The sequence below is a fragment of the Bombus flavifrons genome, chromosome 15 (genome assembly GCF_040668555.2).
Source record: "Bombus flavifrons isolate JBK064 chromosome 15, iyBomFlav1_principal, whole genome shotgun sequence".
In the NCBI taxonomy this organism is placed as follows: domain Eukaryota; kingdom Metazoa; phylum Arthropoda; class Insecta; order Hymenoptera; family Apidae; genus Bombus; species Bombus flavifrons.
The window spans coordinates 4,220,379-4,237,902 of NC_138456.1; the positions used below are offsets into that span (position 1 = coordinate 4,220,379).

General features: G+C 33.3%; 2 protein-coding genes across 4 annotated transcripts in view; both read right to left on the minus strand.

Annotated features, from left to right (window-relative positions):
• LOC138187604 (uncharacterized) overlaps positions 1-8,656 on the minus strand; it is a 100,435-nt gene extending 91,779 nt beyond the window's left edge. For all 3 annotated transcript variants that reach the window (XR_011175221.1, XM_069128556.1, XM_069128557.1), the window contains exon 1: positions 8,224-8,656. The gene's annotated coding sequence lies outside the window, so the exon portion shown is untranslated. The remainder of the gene's footprint in view (positions 1-8,223) is intronic.
• Positions 8,657-12,435: 3,779 nt separating this feature from the next.
• On the minus strand, positions 12,436-15,017 carry LOC138187558 (uncharacterized). The gene is made up of 3 exons (XM_069128480.1): positions 14,836-15,017; positions 14,186-14,323; positions 12,436-13,427 (listed from the first exon to the last, which is right to left on the minus strand). The coding sequence occupies exons 1-3, from the start codon at positions 14,863-14,865 to the stop codon at positions 13,062-13,064; spliced, it is 534 nt and encodes a 177-aa protein (XP_068984581.1). The 5' UTR covers positions 14,866-15,017; the 3' UTR covers positions 12,436-13,061.
• Positions 15,018-17,524: the final 2,507 nt, after the last annotated feature.

Sequence of the window (17,524 nt, forward strand, 5' to 3'; positions counted from 1 at the left end):
TTAGAAAATATCTTCTAGTTTTTTGCAAGAATTAATTTCCTATCACTCTTTGTAATTTTATAGCATTATTGCCTTCTATAAGAGATAAATTTCTTATCGATTACTTGTAATTGTATATTGTAAACATATAAATTAGAAATCCTGCCTTTTAATTTATAGATTTGTCGTCTGATGGCTATAGCTTCAAAGAAGAAATAAGATTCTTTGTGTCAAAGAAATAAAAATGAAACGTACCTTCTTCTATATGTATCAAGAAATATTAAGAATTGCTTAAAGCACTGTTCGAGATACGAAATGGACATAAACAAACAAAATTTAATTTTGTTACAATATTGAATCTGTATAATATACTATATAGTTTACAAAATTCTATATACTTATATTGTCTATATACTTATATTTGTTGTCTGATGGCTATAGCTTCAAGGAAGAAATAAGATTCTTTGTGTCAAAGAAATAAAAATGAAACGTACCTTCTTCTATATGTATCAAGAAATATTAAGAATTGCTTAAAGCACTGTTCGAGATACGAAATGGACATAAACAAACAACATTTAATTTTGTTACAATATTGAATCTGTATAATATACTATATAGTTTACAAAATTCTATATACTTAAATTATAAAATTCTATTCCAATATATAAATTAGGAATTATACAATTATATACATATATATACACAGATTCTTTATTTACATAGAATTTTATAATTTTTGTTTGTTTCTGTCTCACTTTATATCAATTTATACATCGTATACGTATGATATTTCAAGAATATATTACGAACTATTTACCATCTTCTCTGGATTTACCTCTAAACCATACCAATGCTCCTAAAAAAATCTTTTAAATTCCAAAAGTATTTGCGCGAATAAAAGGGTAAGAAGATCCATTTCATTGCAAAACGTTTCTTTGAATTTCAATTCTGAGAAGATATTCACACGTGTAACTATGTATCGCTGCTTAAGGTTCTGCTGTAACACGAACTTGTTATCTCGAGGTCTGGATATAGCGTGTCTGAAAAAAGTCTTTCAAGGAACGATAATTCGCGGTTGGGGATCACAAAATGCCGCTCCTTTCGACCGCGACTTATTTCCCTCGGTCACGCCATACGTAGATAAAAATAATTCGAGGTTCAGGATTAATTCACTGTAAATTGATAAAAAAAAAAAAAAAAGGTTCCACGTTAACCGACTTATCCGCTTTTACGCTATGCGTTATTAGCGATAGTCAAACGTTAGCCCATCGGCCGTGGATACCTGTGGCTCACGCACCACTTTTGGTTCTCCAACACGATAACCTTCGCCAAATTCGCAGATTTTTATCGTAGCATGAAACGAAATTTTTCTATTTTTATCCTGTTCTTTTTTAGTTGGTCAGGAAATTTCATATAGAGTAGCTAGTCGGAGTTACGAGATCGTTGTTTATTTTTGGGTAATCTTGTCTGTTAATCTTCAAGGTACGAAGCGGTGGAGGAATTTTAAGTATCGTTTAGCTGAGAATTAATTTGACGAAGGCTAGATAAGCAGGGCTGAGATATAATTCTTTTTAGAATTATGGGATAATTAATTTAAAATTTTTGTATAGTCCTTGACACTTTAATGAATAGATGGATATATTAGTTTGCTGGGTTGCTGATTACTGAACGAAGGTTAGGTATATAGTGGATCGACTCGTAATATTTTAATTAAAAGTCGTGAGATAATTAATCAGTTTTCGAAAACTTGAGAAATTTTACGTATCATTTTCAAAAATATGTAATATATTTCTACCATTTTGGAAATTTTCTGACATTTTATTTCTTTAGAAAATCTTCTTCGAAAACCTTACCCTTTCTATATATAAATATCAACTTAATGTAAAACACTGTACCTCTTATTTATTCTACAACGCCATTAGGCCAGAGCAAAAATAATTTCGTTGAATCTAAAATCGCAATTACATATCTTACGAGATTACAGGTTTTCTACATATTTCCATTGACAATCTTCGTCCCGGTCATTCAAATCCTTTAATATTTCAGCTTCTCGATTCCAAAGGAATCATCCGAAGCTCCAGACACGAAAAGATTCGACACCCACGTTGCTAAAATATATGCAGGATGGCGCATCAAACGCATCGCTGAACGATTACAGGAAGTTACACACTTACCCACGTTCTACTTTGGAAAAGTTCTTCACGCGAGAAACCAATCCGTGTTCCATGCATTTTTAATTAAACAACCAAATAATGCGATACCGTGTGCCCGGATAACGTGACTCGAAGAAGAAAGTTTGCTTCTAAAGAAAACTTCGTTTTCTTTAGAGTTGGAAGCTCGTGTCGATACTTCCAAGATTCGATAGTAACTCTAAGTTTATGGGATTGAAGGAGGAGAATCGATGGAGATGGAAAATCGAAGACAAGCCGTCGATAAGTGTTTAATTTTTTTAGCACAGTTGGACGTTGATCGGGTTACTCGATTATAGGTTTCTCTTCGTGTTTTATTGGGTCAGTTTATTGGGGTGAAAGTACGGTTTGGATCAACTAAAGTCTTCGTTAAATGTATTACGTTTCCTTTTTCTTTCGACAATATATTGCTATTTATTGGATGTTAGTATCAAACTGCGCATTTTTCATACATTTACGGAAAATTCATAATAAAAGTGCAAGAATGTACAGAATGCACGTAATATGCAAAAATAGGACAAATGAAACGATTGTTGTAGTCTTCAACGGATGAACTGAATGGATTACATTGCATCAGTTGTGTGGAGAATTAAATGAAACTAATTTTATTTGGACGATATTATGATACAGAGATTTCATTATTTCGTTAGGAATTTTATAATCCTATATAATATTAATTATTAGAAGTTGTATCTCTCTATTAAAAATGGGAAAAGACAATGGGAAGATGGCAATTAGAAATACGTATATTAGTTTTCTGTATGAAACTGCCTGACATAAAAATTGATTTATTTATTTATTTCAATAAATACAAGTGCAGGAATAGAAAAAAATATGAGAGAAATGCTACAAGGTAAAAAAAGCTAGGGAAATAAAATAGAATGCAATTATGCTCTTCACCAATCTGGAAAATACAGGCACCTGACAAAAATTCATCACATTTACGTCAGATTGTTTACCGAGTTTCTATTGCACATCCATTTTAATCAAATTCATACGCATCAGAGAGAACCGTGCCGTTCCTTCGGCTGTCAACGAGAAACGAATCGAAAACAGATCGATCGAAAAATTGTTTTTCTCTTGCCGGGAATGCGAAACTCGTCGGACATCGAAATAAACGAAATAATTGATAGATCGTCACGGCGGAACTAGCGCGTCGGATATACGATCGCAATTTGTACTATTTCTCTGTTGGCGTATCGTAACGTGTGTCACGGAACGTGAAAATATTCGCACCGATAACCGATGAATGGAAACTTTTCGCAGCAGAAGCTCGGGAAAAGCACTTAAATATACGGTCGAATCGATATTTATTTAAAAATTCACGCAACGTCTCTTTCACCGGAATAAAATTTCTGCAATTACAAAATAGAATAACAAATGTAACTGAAATATTTTTAAAATATGTATATTTCCTAATGATTTTTATAAACAAACAATATATTATGATGCTTGACATGCTTTTCGCGACTTCTAGTGAAACGAGAGGGTAAAAAATGATGAGTTTGAAAACTTTCGAGAGAAATGAGAGACCAACTGAACCTGGCATCGTAATAGCCTTTAATCCTTTCACATTTGACACTGCGTATATACGGCAGTGTATTTCAACAAGCTATTACATTGCCATTACAAGCTATTCGTAAGCAGCGTTTTCATTATAAACAATAATTTTATTGAAAGTACGTGTTGCAAATTTAAATTTTCTGAAGTTTAATTTTGAATTTTTATATCAACGTCTTGGTCTTGTTTTTACAAGCCAAGAGTTTTAAACATACGTTAAATATTCAATACGACTGAAACAAACAGATATAAAGGAGAAAGATGAAACAAGAAAACACAAAGAGGAAAATCGAAAAAGATTCTCTTGTATTTCTTTACTTAGCTATCCTTTAACTAGTTAGTACGATATATAAATACAATAATAAACGCAGTAGTGTAGGAATACTTCTTACACCAACTGTATATATAATCTCTCTGCTTATAGTTTAAAAAATAAACCAAAAATTACCTACATTCAATTCATCAATTATATTTCTTCGACATCGTCGTTAATTTCCAGTTTTTCAACGATCCTTACAGAGAACCTATTGCCAAAGACTTGTAGCGTCGGTGTTAACGAGTTTCCTTGTGTGTTCAAAAAGGTAACACCCGCGAACACCCATCGCAAAAGATCTTCATGCTCTGTCTATGTTCCAAGGTTTCCTGTTGGCAAATAGAATCTGTACAAGAGTACATCGAAGGCGTCATCCGAGGTAAAGGTATTTAGCCGGTCACGCGAGACATCGTGTCATCAAAGAGCCAGTTAAATCGTAAAACGCGACGAATGTACTCGACGAATCGATCTTTCCGCGAGTAACACGATCTTCCACGTGATTCCTCGATAATTCGCTTGTACGTATATTTAAGTAATTAAATTTTCAGCTAATCGTCCATTAGTGTCATAATCTGTGACACGAGTTTCAAGTATCTATTTTGATAATTTATTTCCATCTCTGCTTTCTGTTTTCTATAAAATTGATAAACACGTACCAACAACCTGCCACAACTACGATCCACTTTTAACGATTCTCGCAATGTTTAGATTAGAAGAGCGTAGGCTCGTTACTGATGTTGCCCATTCGCCTTCAACTTTGTAAACTGTTATATATTATATTGGTGGGAAATTTTCCAGCTATTAACACTAAAACTATCGATAGTTAACACGAAGCTATTTCTACCAAAACCAGTCAAAATGTCTTAAATAATACGTAATAATAGAATATTTTTATATTTATTGATTCATTACTTTCTTACAAAAGGAATTCCATGTTATGTAGTATATTTTTGGTATTATAATCCATCTGCGACTATGATTCCTAAACGAAGGTTGGCACATTAATAAAATTGTAGAACATTTTGACTGCTGTGGTATTTCTAGTGGTAGCATCTAGCGATCGATCCGGAATTTTCCTGCTAACTGATATCATCATATTAAGTGATACGCAGTAAAAATTTTAAAAACGTATGTGAAGTTGTACAAAACGAGGAAACTAGTTAATTGGGGTTCGATAAATAGCTTGCAGGTCCCTTTTACACTTTGACCAGTACCAGTCATTTTGACTGTTATTGATACAAAATTATTTCCAGTTTGAATACATAAAGAAGAAAATAACTCATTATATTATTCTTTTAGTTATCCTTGCGAAAGTCATTACATCATTGCGGGAAGAAGTATAACATGAAATAGGGATTTTAAAATAAAATTGTAAAACCATTCAATTTGGCTGGTGTGGTAGTTCTAGTGTTAGCTCGTTCGAGGATTCTCGGACGATTTCCTTCGTTCTGTACATCCACCCACAGGACCAACTATGTTCCAATAGTTGTATTAATCGAATGGGTATATGTAAACACGCCAACTCACTCATACATCAGTTGAACTTTTTGTAAATCGTTGCCTACGTTTAAAAAACATACGAAAGACACTTTACATTCGTCTTCATTTCCATGACTAGTATATGACTAGTGTTATATTTTTGTTACATGTTGGTATATTCGTTTAGCCAATAACAGTTGTATCTAAAGTAAAAGGTTTATTTTCAAAACGCTTACAAACGAACGATCGAATGAATAAATAATTTTACTTTGATGGTATTTATTTACTATCGAGTAATCAATGTTATTTTATTTTATTTTAGTTACTTTCTAATATATAATATATAATACTAAGTGAGTTGGCACTTAGTTGCCAACCCAATAATTATCTTCCAATAAGAGTTTTCGTATGTTTCGACGTACTAAAGTGAAGATTAATTTAGAAAATAAAAAATATTCTTTAACGCGATTGGAAATTGTTTGCGACACGTTCCCTTTTTGTGACATTTCACCTTTTTAGATAGCCCTTTTCGATGTATCGAAGTTTGAAAATAATCGCAGATTCCGACTAAATTGCAAAGTATTACCGATTATAGAATAATTTCAAAGAAATTTTATTTTTGATATTTGTACATTTGTGCATTTTGGCATGCCGTTCTATATTTTTGTACATTTATACTTGCCATAAATGCATAAATGTCAACAAGTATAATTTTCGGAAGCCTTTTCGTAAATCATAGCTCCCCGTTGCTTGAGATAAATCCACGAAATATCGTACGTTCGATTTGTACACGAAACTCGCTAGTTCCGCAATTTCCTCGGAGAAAAATTCCCAATGCATATTGCAGTAAAAAGGAGGGAAAAAACCGAGTCGCAAAATTCCAGCGAATAGCTTTGATGAATTTTTGCTTTTTTATAATACTTTTATGTTACGCTTACAAAACGGTCCTTCTGGTACTCAGAATTTTATCATGCGGTTTTCCTTTCCTTTTTTTTTTTTTTTTTTTTGTAGAAGAAACGAGTAAAAAGAATTCGATTACGACAGTGATCGGAATTAAAAGGATTTTTATTGGAACAGAGAGATATAAATTTGTCATAGGAAGACAGATGGTTTTTCAATTATGATAAAGTGGAACGAAAATTAAGAAAACGGCCAAATTTCTAGCGAACGTAATGTTATAACACTCGTTGTATATTCTCGGAGGCTGCGAGTTATTCAATTTTTATAACGAATTTTCAATCATTGGGGGAAAATTATACGTAAAATAATTCCTTCTCTAGCTGTTATTTATTATGCATACCTGAACGTTTATTAATATTAAATAAACCGTAATGTTAAATACGTCGACCAATGAAAAAGATCCCATTGTGTGGAATTTCATACGCATAATTCAATCTCATAATTCCTTCTGATACCTACATATTCGTTTTTGTATCGAATATCAAAATCTCATTTATGATCCTTCCTCTTTTGTTTCATTCGTAATTTCATTTCGAAAAATGAATTCTTATCCTACGCCTACATATTTATCTTTATTGTTCAAAATAAAATACCATACACATCATAATATTATTACGACATGTATGGTTGCCCTGCTGACGCAATATTATACTTTTTTCCAGAATAGAACACGGCTGAGTGTCTCTTGCATGATATTATTACCGAAATTTTACGAAAATTCTCTCACAAAATAGGATCAGTCAAATAAATAAAATTTCGAAATAATGGAAATTTCGTAAATAGAATAAATTTTGCAAATTGCTAGTCTACTAATTACTAATCTAATCTGATCTATTAATAATATGTGATATAATATGTACATTTATATAACACTGAATTTACTAAAAATAATAGTTAATATTTCCATTTAATGGAATTCTTATTCGAGACCTTTAACGTATTAAGACTTGTAAGCGGAAAACTTCCCTTTACGAAATAAAGATAAAATTTTCCAATTGAAACTTCCCTATATACAATCATAATCTCAATGGTAATTATATTAAAACACCATCAATCTTAATCAATTCACTGCTTTTCGAAGAATCTCCTAAAAAAGACTTATTATTCCATATTATCAATTTTTATTATTTCTCTGCATAAAAAAACACGTCCCCCTAGCGGGTATGCACTTAACTAAAAAACACAAGCAGATACAAAAACGCGCGCTTTTTGTCGTCCGCCATATTTACTTCCTAAATCACATTCAATAATCAAATTGAAGTCAATTGGGACCAAGGATACAAGCGTTGGAAAAAAATTTGTCAACAAAGAGAAGAAAAACAGACGGGACAGGATCGTACAACAAAGACAAGCGAACGTGCATTATAGAATCGTTAAACCGTTATAGACTCGAACACAGAGAAATATAACCGTACATTATTAATATAAATTATTGATTTATTGCTAAAATCCGTATAATTGTTTCGCCCATTGTCAGTCAAATATATGCTGTTATTAACAATTACGTTGCTAATTTGTTAAAATACAAGTTATATTGGTTTGTCGATGAGGATCTTAAATCTAGAAAATATCTGCGAAATACATATAATTCTTTCGCCCTTCGTTGATTTAAGAGCATTGTGCGTTTTCGCTAATATAAACACGGTATGCGTGGTAGGCGCACGTGTTCCGGGGGAAACAATAACAAACACGGTTTCGACTAGTTTCGAGTATCAAACTGCAAAGTGAAACGTTATCACTTACCACATACGATACGTTCGGCGTCACACGCGCTGTTTTCCTTCCATCCTTCTTCCCACTAGACCAAAGAAGCGAGTCTCTTTTCTTCTCCGATCGAAAAGCCTTCTTCTTCGATCAAAAAGGAAGCGAATTATATTCAAAAAACACGGTCATTCGTCAAGTAAAGTCTTCATTCGAACGAGATATCACACGAAATATCTATGTATATAAACGATACAAACGATGAGAAAAAACACACGAGTACGAAATCACGGAGAAACTTCGAACTAAAATTAATATTAAAAATTTCCAACTATTAAAGTATTGATTTTCACGGAGTGTTACACAGTTATGTTCATTGTTTTATGTTTTGATTCGCGGTTATTGGACCGTACACGTTGTTCGTCGCGCGTTTGTACCGACGACGATCACCGTAACACGTGTTACTTGGTCGACTGACAAACCTCGACTGCCGCCCCAAAGCCAGGATCGCTCCGTGCTATCCCCACCAATGCGCGCTTCCCCCACGCCAAGGGCCCATGGCTTCAAATATTTGCATATGTAAGGCGGTAAGCTTCCTTGAGTTTGGCTGCCCTTTGAACCTTCAGGATGGAATAAAGTTTGGTTGTCGAAACATAACTCGTACACATGGAATCGTTTTTCTGTGTTTGACTATTTAGCTTTTTCCAGCGACTTCGATCTCGTGGACTATTAAAATATAGGAAATAATTTTCAAGCATGTGAATTTTTACAAGCGAGGTACCTGTGCATGTTTTATACTCTGCAGTAAAAATATTAAATTGTAAAAAGGTTCGATTTCAGAACAAATACGACGTGAACTACCATTGCATGACCTCTGTCAAACATAAAAACGCGTACAACTCAGATGCCAGGCTATTTTTCAGCTTTTGTAAAACAGATCGAGATGAAATACACGCTGTGTTCTTCCCCGGACACTAAACTACGCAATAGAGGAAAACAGACAAAAATTCCAAAAATTAGATTTTTCTACTCCATAGCTTATGAACTATCTCTAGATCACTGTTTTGTTCCTTTTTATTCGGTGCACAAATACAACCCTTCTACTGTTTTGTCACGGTATTAGATAGATACTATTCAATGTACAGCCTTATACTATCTTATTGTACGTATAGATGTCTTGGTATATGATTTCTTTGCCAATTTTCTTTTTTTCTCTGTTAGGTGAGAAGCTTGTGGTTAGTAGTTTCTGTAGTTCAAATTACGGACGACTCTGAGATAGATGATACTATCAAGAACTATTACAAACTGTTATTATATGACTATTATAGAATGCTTGTAGCATTAGAGATGGGTGGTCATGTCAGAAAAAGATATCAAAAACCTGGTAATTTGTGGTTTCTTTAGTAATTACGCAGTATGCGGATATCGTATATAATTAAATTAGTTCTATAATTCAATTAATCTTGGTGAACGTTAACAACACTTTGCTGTAATAATATGTGCGATGGCAATATTATGTTAGTATTATAATCAAAGGCAAATTTCGTAATTTCTAATCTTCGGTTTAAGCAACAACTGATATCATATAATAATGATATTTATAAATATCCTACAAGTTTTCTAAGTCTGTTGAAAGCCCAGAAAACTAAAAAAATTGGACTTAGAATTAAAATTGAAATTCAATTCAAATTTTCTGCGCTAAATAAATCCAATGCCAAGAGATTGAAATTATTCATTTTTCTACATCATCCACGAACAATATACAAAATACATCATGGTAAAAAATTGACTATAAAATTTCACGGTAGGGAAAACAACGGAATAATTACAATGCCAATCATTTAATCGGGTCATGTTAGAATTTCCATCGTACACAGAATTAATACTTTACAAGAATAAACTGATTTTAATGAAATCGATATTAACTTTAAGAAATGTAATAATTATATCGCTATTAACTTTGGCTTTCTGATAATCTCTTATAATAATTATTGTATTTGTATTGTATGATAATAAGTAATTAACAAGCAAAATAAAAATCATAAAAAGACGGTGATCGCTAGCTTTCATTTAATTACAAAGAAATCGATAATCAATCATTATTGGCATCATACGAAACGTTCTGCCGTACCATTAATCGAATTGAATTCCAATTGAAGGGAGAAGATATTCCTTTTGAATGTTGCGATACCCGGAAACAATTCCGTAAATTGACGACTATTAGCCAAAACGAGCACACATCTGATGATTTTCCGATGATCAAAGGCCTCCTCTGTCCCGATTCGCGTTTTCGACGATGCAACATCAACGATAACTATTCTAGAGAAATTCAGTGGCGCGTGTGCATTATGCAATGCATTTCCGGATGTGGCACTTTCAAACCGCAGATAGCTTGTTAAAACTTTCATGTGGAACCGTTTCACCTCTGTAAAATTATTTTAACGCGTTTGATACGTTTGTTGTTGAATCTGCGAAATAAAATGTTAAATGAAACACACGCTGCTTTTAAACTGTAGCAGAATAGATCCTCGTTCTTGACGGCGTGTCAAGTCTTCAATTACGAAAATTACAAAGATAAAAACAAGAGCCTGGAATGACATCGTCTTCTATAGTCAAAATGCCTAGTTGAAGTCAGCTTTAACAGCGTACGAGAAAAAATCAACTGTCGATATTTTGTAAATCGTAGTAATTTCGTAATTTGCTATTTATTGTGATGAAAACTTTTCATACTGTTACTGTAAATCGACCAAATTCCAAGCATACGAGAAGAATTCATTGATTAACCCTGTTCTTTCAGACATGTTCAGCCCAATAGTATCTTTCAATATTGAAAAACATTCCAAATACGAGCAAGAAATGAGAATGCGTGACTCTTCGTCTCAATTTTACGTTAAACATTTTCTTAAAACGTTACAAATCCTTTTTGTTACTAGAATAAGAGCAAGATCGAAGTATCAAAATTCCACATTAATTTTCATAATATCCTATCCCTGTAGAATTCTCCGTCTCTCTGGAATTTCCAACTCAAGTTCATTTATTATATGATCTACCTTAAATTTGTGTTTAAAACGTACGAAAACAGTTTACCTAGAATCCCCATTTAAAATGCCTGCTCGGTTTACATGGACTTCAAATAAATCGATGCCCTCGGCAAATTCTGCGAACTGAAGGTTCGTAATATCGTAGATGTAACAAGGAATTCCGCAAATTTGGAAAATCAAAATTCCTCATTTAGTAACTTGGAGAGCGAAAAAAGCCGGAAAGTTATTGATTCGTTGAAGCATCGCGCAGAAACTGTAAAGCTTCTGTACAAAAAGAGTTGGATGTCATCGAAGGGGAATGCTACCAAAGGAATTTCATCGTCTCGCGAAAGCTGCTTATTTATCGGAAGCTTTCTCCACGGTCTTCATCCTCGATCTAAGAACCACCAGTTATCAGAAGAATTTCTCGCGCACGTTCCACCAGAATTATCTAAGTACTTTAATTTATTTGCTCTCAATACCTTTTAGTCCTCCTCGTTTCGTTTCCTTCGTATTTCGATCATAGAGAAACGTCACTTAACTTCGTTTAATATCGAACATTTACCTTCCTCGTTCTTACTTCAAATCGGACAATTTTTCTTTTTCATTTGACGCCCAATATTTGCTTAACTGAGTATGTTGCACAGAGTAAAAATATTGTACAGGGTGTAACAATACATGTGAGGCCCACTTCGGCAACTGAGTGTACATTTAAAAACAAGAAAAAAGAAGATACTCAGAAGACCATCTGATGTTTCAAGGCAAATTTGTGGACGTCTTATCATGGATCCAATTGTACTGCGAATGATTCCTGGTGTTTCCCGAATTCGTTGAAAAGGTTGTTCTATTCTGAATCTTAGTATTGCTTAAATGTTGTATTTATCGCGAGCATATGATTTATGGACCTTTTTCATTACAATTATCTCCTCAAGCGGATTGCACACGTTCTGTTACACGCTGTATATAGAATGTTCGTGAAAAGTGGGCCAAAGCATAGCCTTACAACCAGATAGAAAATTGGTGAAAGTTTTATCAGATGGAATTGAATGGTTTCGAGTGATGTATCGTGCGATGAATACCGCCATTTATACGTTTTAGGAATCAGGGCTGTTAGAAGTGAGCTAAATTTCAGAAATAATCAAAAAATTATAAAATTTTTATTTAACAATGGTAGCTGATATATTACTATATATATATATTCATACTATCTCACAGATCTAAGATTTCCCTCTAGTATAAAAAACATAAAATTACTATCAATTCGCACTAGAATTATACGATTATATAGAAAATAATTTTATCTAAAAATTTATGAAAGTACCTATTGTTCAGACTACAACAATCTTGTAATAGAGCGATTATTCCTTTAAAAATTAGAATATTACATTTACAGTATATAAAATGTAAAAATTGGGTTAATCATTCCGCCGTGTTAAGTCGAAAGGGCTTATCTGCAATTTTCGCTTAAATCGAATCATTGCTGTCGGGTAGCGCAAAAATCATTTATCTATGTGTATATTCAATAAGAAAGCGGTATCTGTATTGAACATATAACGGTTCATATTTCGGACGTATGTGAAATCGATGGCTCATTTCAAAAACTTAAAAGTTATTTTTCCCCAAACCACTTTCTGAACAGATACGCCTATTTCAATTAACACGGCAACATAAATCTTATCTTTAATTTCCAAATAAATGAAAAATAACGATAAACTAAAGACATTGCATATAACTCATCTGTGTTAATTTCCCTCGATCAAATATAAAATAAAATACGTTGCGATCTTCTCTCTCTCTGACATGCTACGAAGTCCACTAATCCCTCATCAAACTCGAAGGAATATCTTTCTGAAAATTCGCCTATTTTCTTCTATAGGCCGATGGATAATCTGTGAGAATGCTACCAGTAGAGAGAATCGCTCCAGGACGACCTAAGATTCCACCTTTATTCGCCAACCAGCCATTTCCACCGAAGAATCCAGCTGGTTCCAATCTATCCGTGTAAAAGCCAGAATCGCTTACACTCGCAACATGTAGCAAATTGTTTGCGTTATTCAATTGCTTCCCTTTCGAGTCGTTACGATTTCCAAGTCCAAGATTCTTCAACGCTTCCTTGAGCTGACTGACACGGTTCTGCAGAGTTTCAGGGTTGATCTGCAGATTCTGAGTCAATGGCGTGAGGAACCAGGCGAGTAGGCTTGGTTTTGACGTGCTGTTGGTGTCAGACTGAAAATTAATATCAGGTAGACTGTTCATTGGAATAGCGAAACTTGATTCGATGATCGCAACGAAGAATTTGGAATGGAATGTATTTGCTTGAGATATGATAATGAGTTGTTTTTTGGAATACTGGAATTTAGCATTCAAGGCTGAACATCTTTTGGGTTGCTAATAGCAATTTGCTTATTGATTATTAATAGCAATTTTGATTGAAACAAAATACTATACACAGAATAAAGTCGAAAGATAAGTTCCTAGTAACAAGTTAAAAATAAAAATTCATATATAATAAAGAGTTATACTAATCGATTGCAGCACGAGCTAAGATTAGATTTGATTCCTTACTTCGCAAGAGAAACTACTTTTACTTTACAATTTCCAATTAGATTTAGATCACATCTTAACGTGAAACGTGAAATTTACGATCGTTGCTGAAGAAACTTTTTATATTCCTCTTAGTTTTTGGGTTCCGTTTTAAGGATGTACGCCAGAAGTAGAAAAACTCAAGGTAACAACCGTAGATCTTTTTAAGCGTATAAAGAACTTCTGTTGCTCTCGTTTCATAGTCTACGTTATGTAGAGCATAAAATACGATTTATCGTTCTGCCGGAAGTGTTTTACTTTATTGTTACGAACAAGGAGCTATAAAGTCGGGTGCGCTTTATCGTGCAGATCCCATCCGGAATTATCCTGCAGTACGTGCTGTGTTATTCTTAAATCTATACTATTCGAGTCATCGACTACTATCTTCGGTATTAACTTACATTTTCAACTACGTGTTGGAAAACTGGCGGGTCACCTGAGTCTTCATTCACGATCTTTTCTTCTCTTATCGTCCCTTGATCGATTTTATTAATCGAATCCTCAGATAGCGTTACAGGCATCGCGTGTGTTCCAACAATCTAAATATATTTGACAAAGGGAATAGAAGAATAAATATGACAACATTTTATTACCAAAATAGAGGTGTATAGACAATTATCTATAACACTTTATTGTTTAACTAACATTTTATGTACATTAGATGTTTAAAAGTAATATTTGAAATATATTGAATATATTATGTGCATAAATAGTACATAAAAAAAAATATAATACGTGAACACCAACAATTGAATAATTCAAGAGTAAGAGTGAATGTTAATTAGTCAGAAAATCAATATTAATTTTGCTAAGAATTCCATATTTTCAATAATTAGGAAAATAAAATATCCGAAATCTGCCATTTCGATGGTTAGATTAAAATTGAAGAAAAAGTCTCGACAAAATTTGTTATGTATTAAATAAAGATGGCGCAAAGACAACGTTGTTCGTGTAAATATTATTAACTAAATTGTTAGAAAATTTCCACGATAACGATATGCATAAGTAATTTTGGTTATAAGAAAAAGAAACTGATCAACGTGTATCTTACCACTACGATCAAGAGCAAAACAGGCGACATCGTTTCGAAAATCGATTTCCACGATAATCCCAACTTCCGTCGAGGGAAAACACGTTCCAACGGTTCACAGGAGTTTCCACGATGCGCAATAATCGAAATGCAACTGCGTGAAGCGATGCCGCAACTGGGAGTCTGAATATATAACGCTTCCCGTACATAGGATTCCTCTTATCGAATGGAGGTACCCTCATACCTTCTGGATAACACTACTATTACTAAATTATATATGCTTCGCGTGTTCGAAACTTCTAGCCGTATTTTCCATCCTGTTCAAATCTGTTAACTCACGAAGACGAGTTAGCTTCTTTTAAATTACTACAATATATACGAACTATCTTGTTTGGTGAAGACGATTTAACTCGTCTGATAATATTCAATAAATCATATCAAATATATGTATATATATTTACAGAATTTTTTTTCATTTAAATCGAACATTACGAATTTTCTTAAAATCGTTGATGCGTATGAAAAATGAATATCGAATACATAATCTGAGTATGGGCGTAATTCGATGTGATTAATTTCTTGAGGACAGATACATAGAAAATGCACGAAGACTAAATTTGTTTTTGTACATTTAATCTGTTAAAAATTTTATTGAAATTCTCTAATCTATTTATTCGAAAAGATGAATATTGTAGAAGGTCTCTATTGTTTTATAGTTGTTTTGGACATGTAACTGGTAAATTGAAATGAAAATTCAAATTCTCAATAATAATATATTTTCAGTAGATTGGTTTTTATGTAAAATTATTACTTTAAACTTTTTGTAGTTTACCTGAAATCTATTAACACTATAATTATAATCTGTATAAAGTATAGTTAATAGTATAATATTAAAATAATCTATTGACATTGAAATCTAATGATACAATTTTTATTTACTGAAATTCACTCTGCGATTTAAGTACATTATCTACTGGCGAGTTTCGTTCTTCTATTTGCGTCCTATTTGTATGAGAAACAATTTTAATATTCACAAGCGTTATCGAAAAGACGTGCCAACTCGTCGTTTGTTATCAGCACTACCCAACTAAAAAGTGAAAACTCCACTTCCTCCTTTCTGTCGTAATATTCGATTTCTTACCTTCGCCACGTTTGCCAAATGGGTTTCGTTCACTGCAACAAACTTCTCGGAATCGAAGGAATCTTTAGTGAAGCGGAAAGCTAGGTTAAAGCTAAAAGTTCATTAAGATGGATTCTACGAACTTGCATGAACTGTTAAATGTGGGCGGTATGATTTTACAACCAGCTTTACGTCTTTGTTTATCTTCTAATTACTGTCCTCGCAAATTCGTAAGCAAACTGCACGTACTTTCGAGATGTAAAAGCTATATATTAATTAACGAGATTTCGAAAGCTAAATATCAAAACACTACGTTTCTTAAGAAGCTTTCTAGAGAAGAATATCTCGTATTCCTACAAAGGAAAACGAAAGGAACATAGTAATTCTCGGAAGTAATTTTGAAAGAAATTCTCAAAATGGATGAAACGTAGAAAAAAGTGACTTTCTAAATTCCAGATTTTTGGCCAAAACACATACACAATTAATAATCACAAATACATATCATAAAATACAATATAAAATATAATCATATAAAAATCACAATACATATTAACAATCGACACAATTAACAATCGATAAGAAACATCATATTTCACATATCATTCGCGATCTTTTCTTCTCTTATCGTCCCTCGATAGATTTTATTAATCGAATCCTCAGATAGCGTTACAGGCATCGCGTGTGTTCCAACAATCTAAATATATTTGACAAAAGGAATAGAAGAATAATAAAAAAATAAAATAAAATTTCACATATCTGTAAATTTCAAGTTGATAGATATAATAAATTCGAATGTAATAAATATAATAGATCGAATGAAATAAATTCCTAAATTCCAAGAGGAATCTCGTAAAAGAGAAACGTATAATGGATCCACAAATAGAGATCCAGTCACATATCGAGAACCAGTTGTCCTTTTCATGATCGCGTTCAACCGGGATCCATAACCCAATCGCCTTGAAGGTGCAGTCATCGAACAGTGTTCGCTTTTGTTCCTGTCCTTTTTCTCTGCTCCTCCGTGAAATCGTCGCAACGGCCTTGTCCAAGGTCGTAGCCTTCCGAGAACGAAAGTCACGATCATTGGGATCGTTCTTCTGTGATTTACTTTCGCCCAGACACATTCTACGTGCGGCAGCGCGATCTCGAAATACAGCATTGGCTGTTAAAGGAAGTGGGAAAAAAGAAAGAAGCGGAGAGGTTCCAGATATGAAGGACGTCGAGGTAAGATAAATCATTGAAGATAAATGTTTGGGATTTGATATTGTGCGTTAAAAATTCACGTTTTCATATGTATAATTTTTCATAAATTGATGTTCCAGTTTGATACTGTAATTTGAATAAAAATAAATGATGTTCACTTAATCACGATGGCGCTTCTACTAACCAGATTGAAGTATCTTTTTCATACAATTGTAATTCTAACGAGCATTTCCGTTCTCAGATATACAGGGTGGTTGGTAACTGGTGGTACAAGTGGAAAGGGGGTGATTCTACGCGAAAAAAGAAGTCGAAAATATAGAATAAAAATTTTTCGTTTGAGGCTTTGTTTTCGAGAAAATCGACTTTGAATTTTCGCTCGGTACGCGTGCA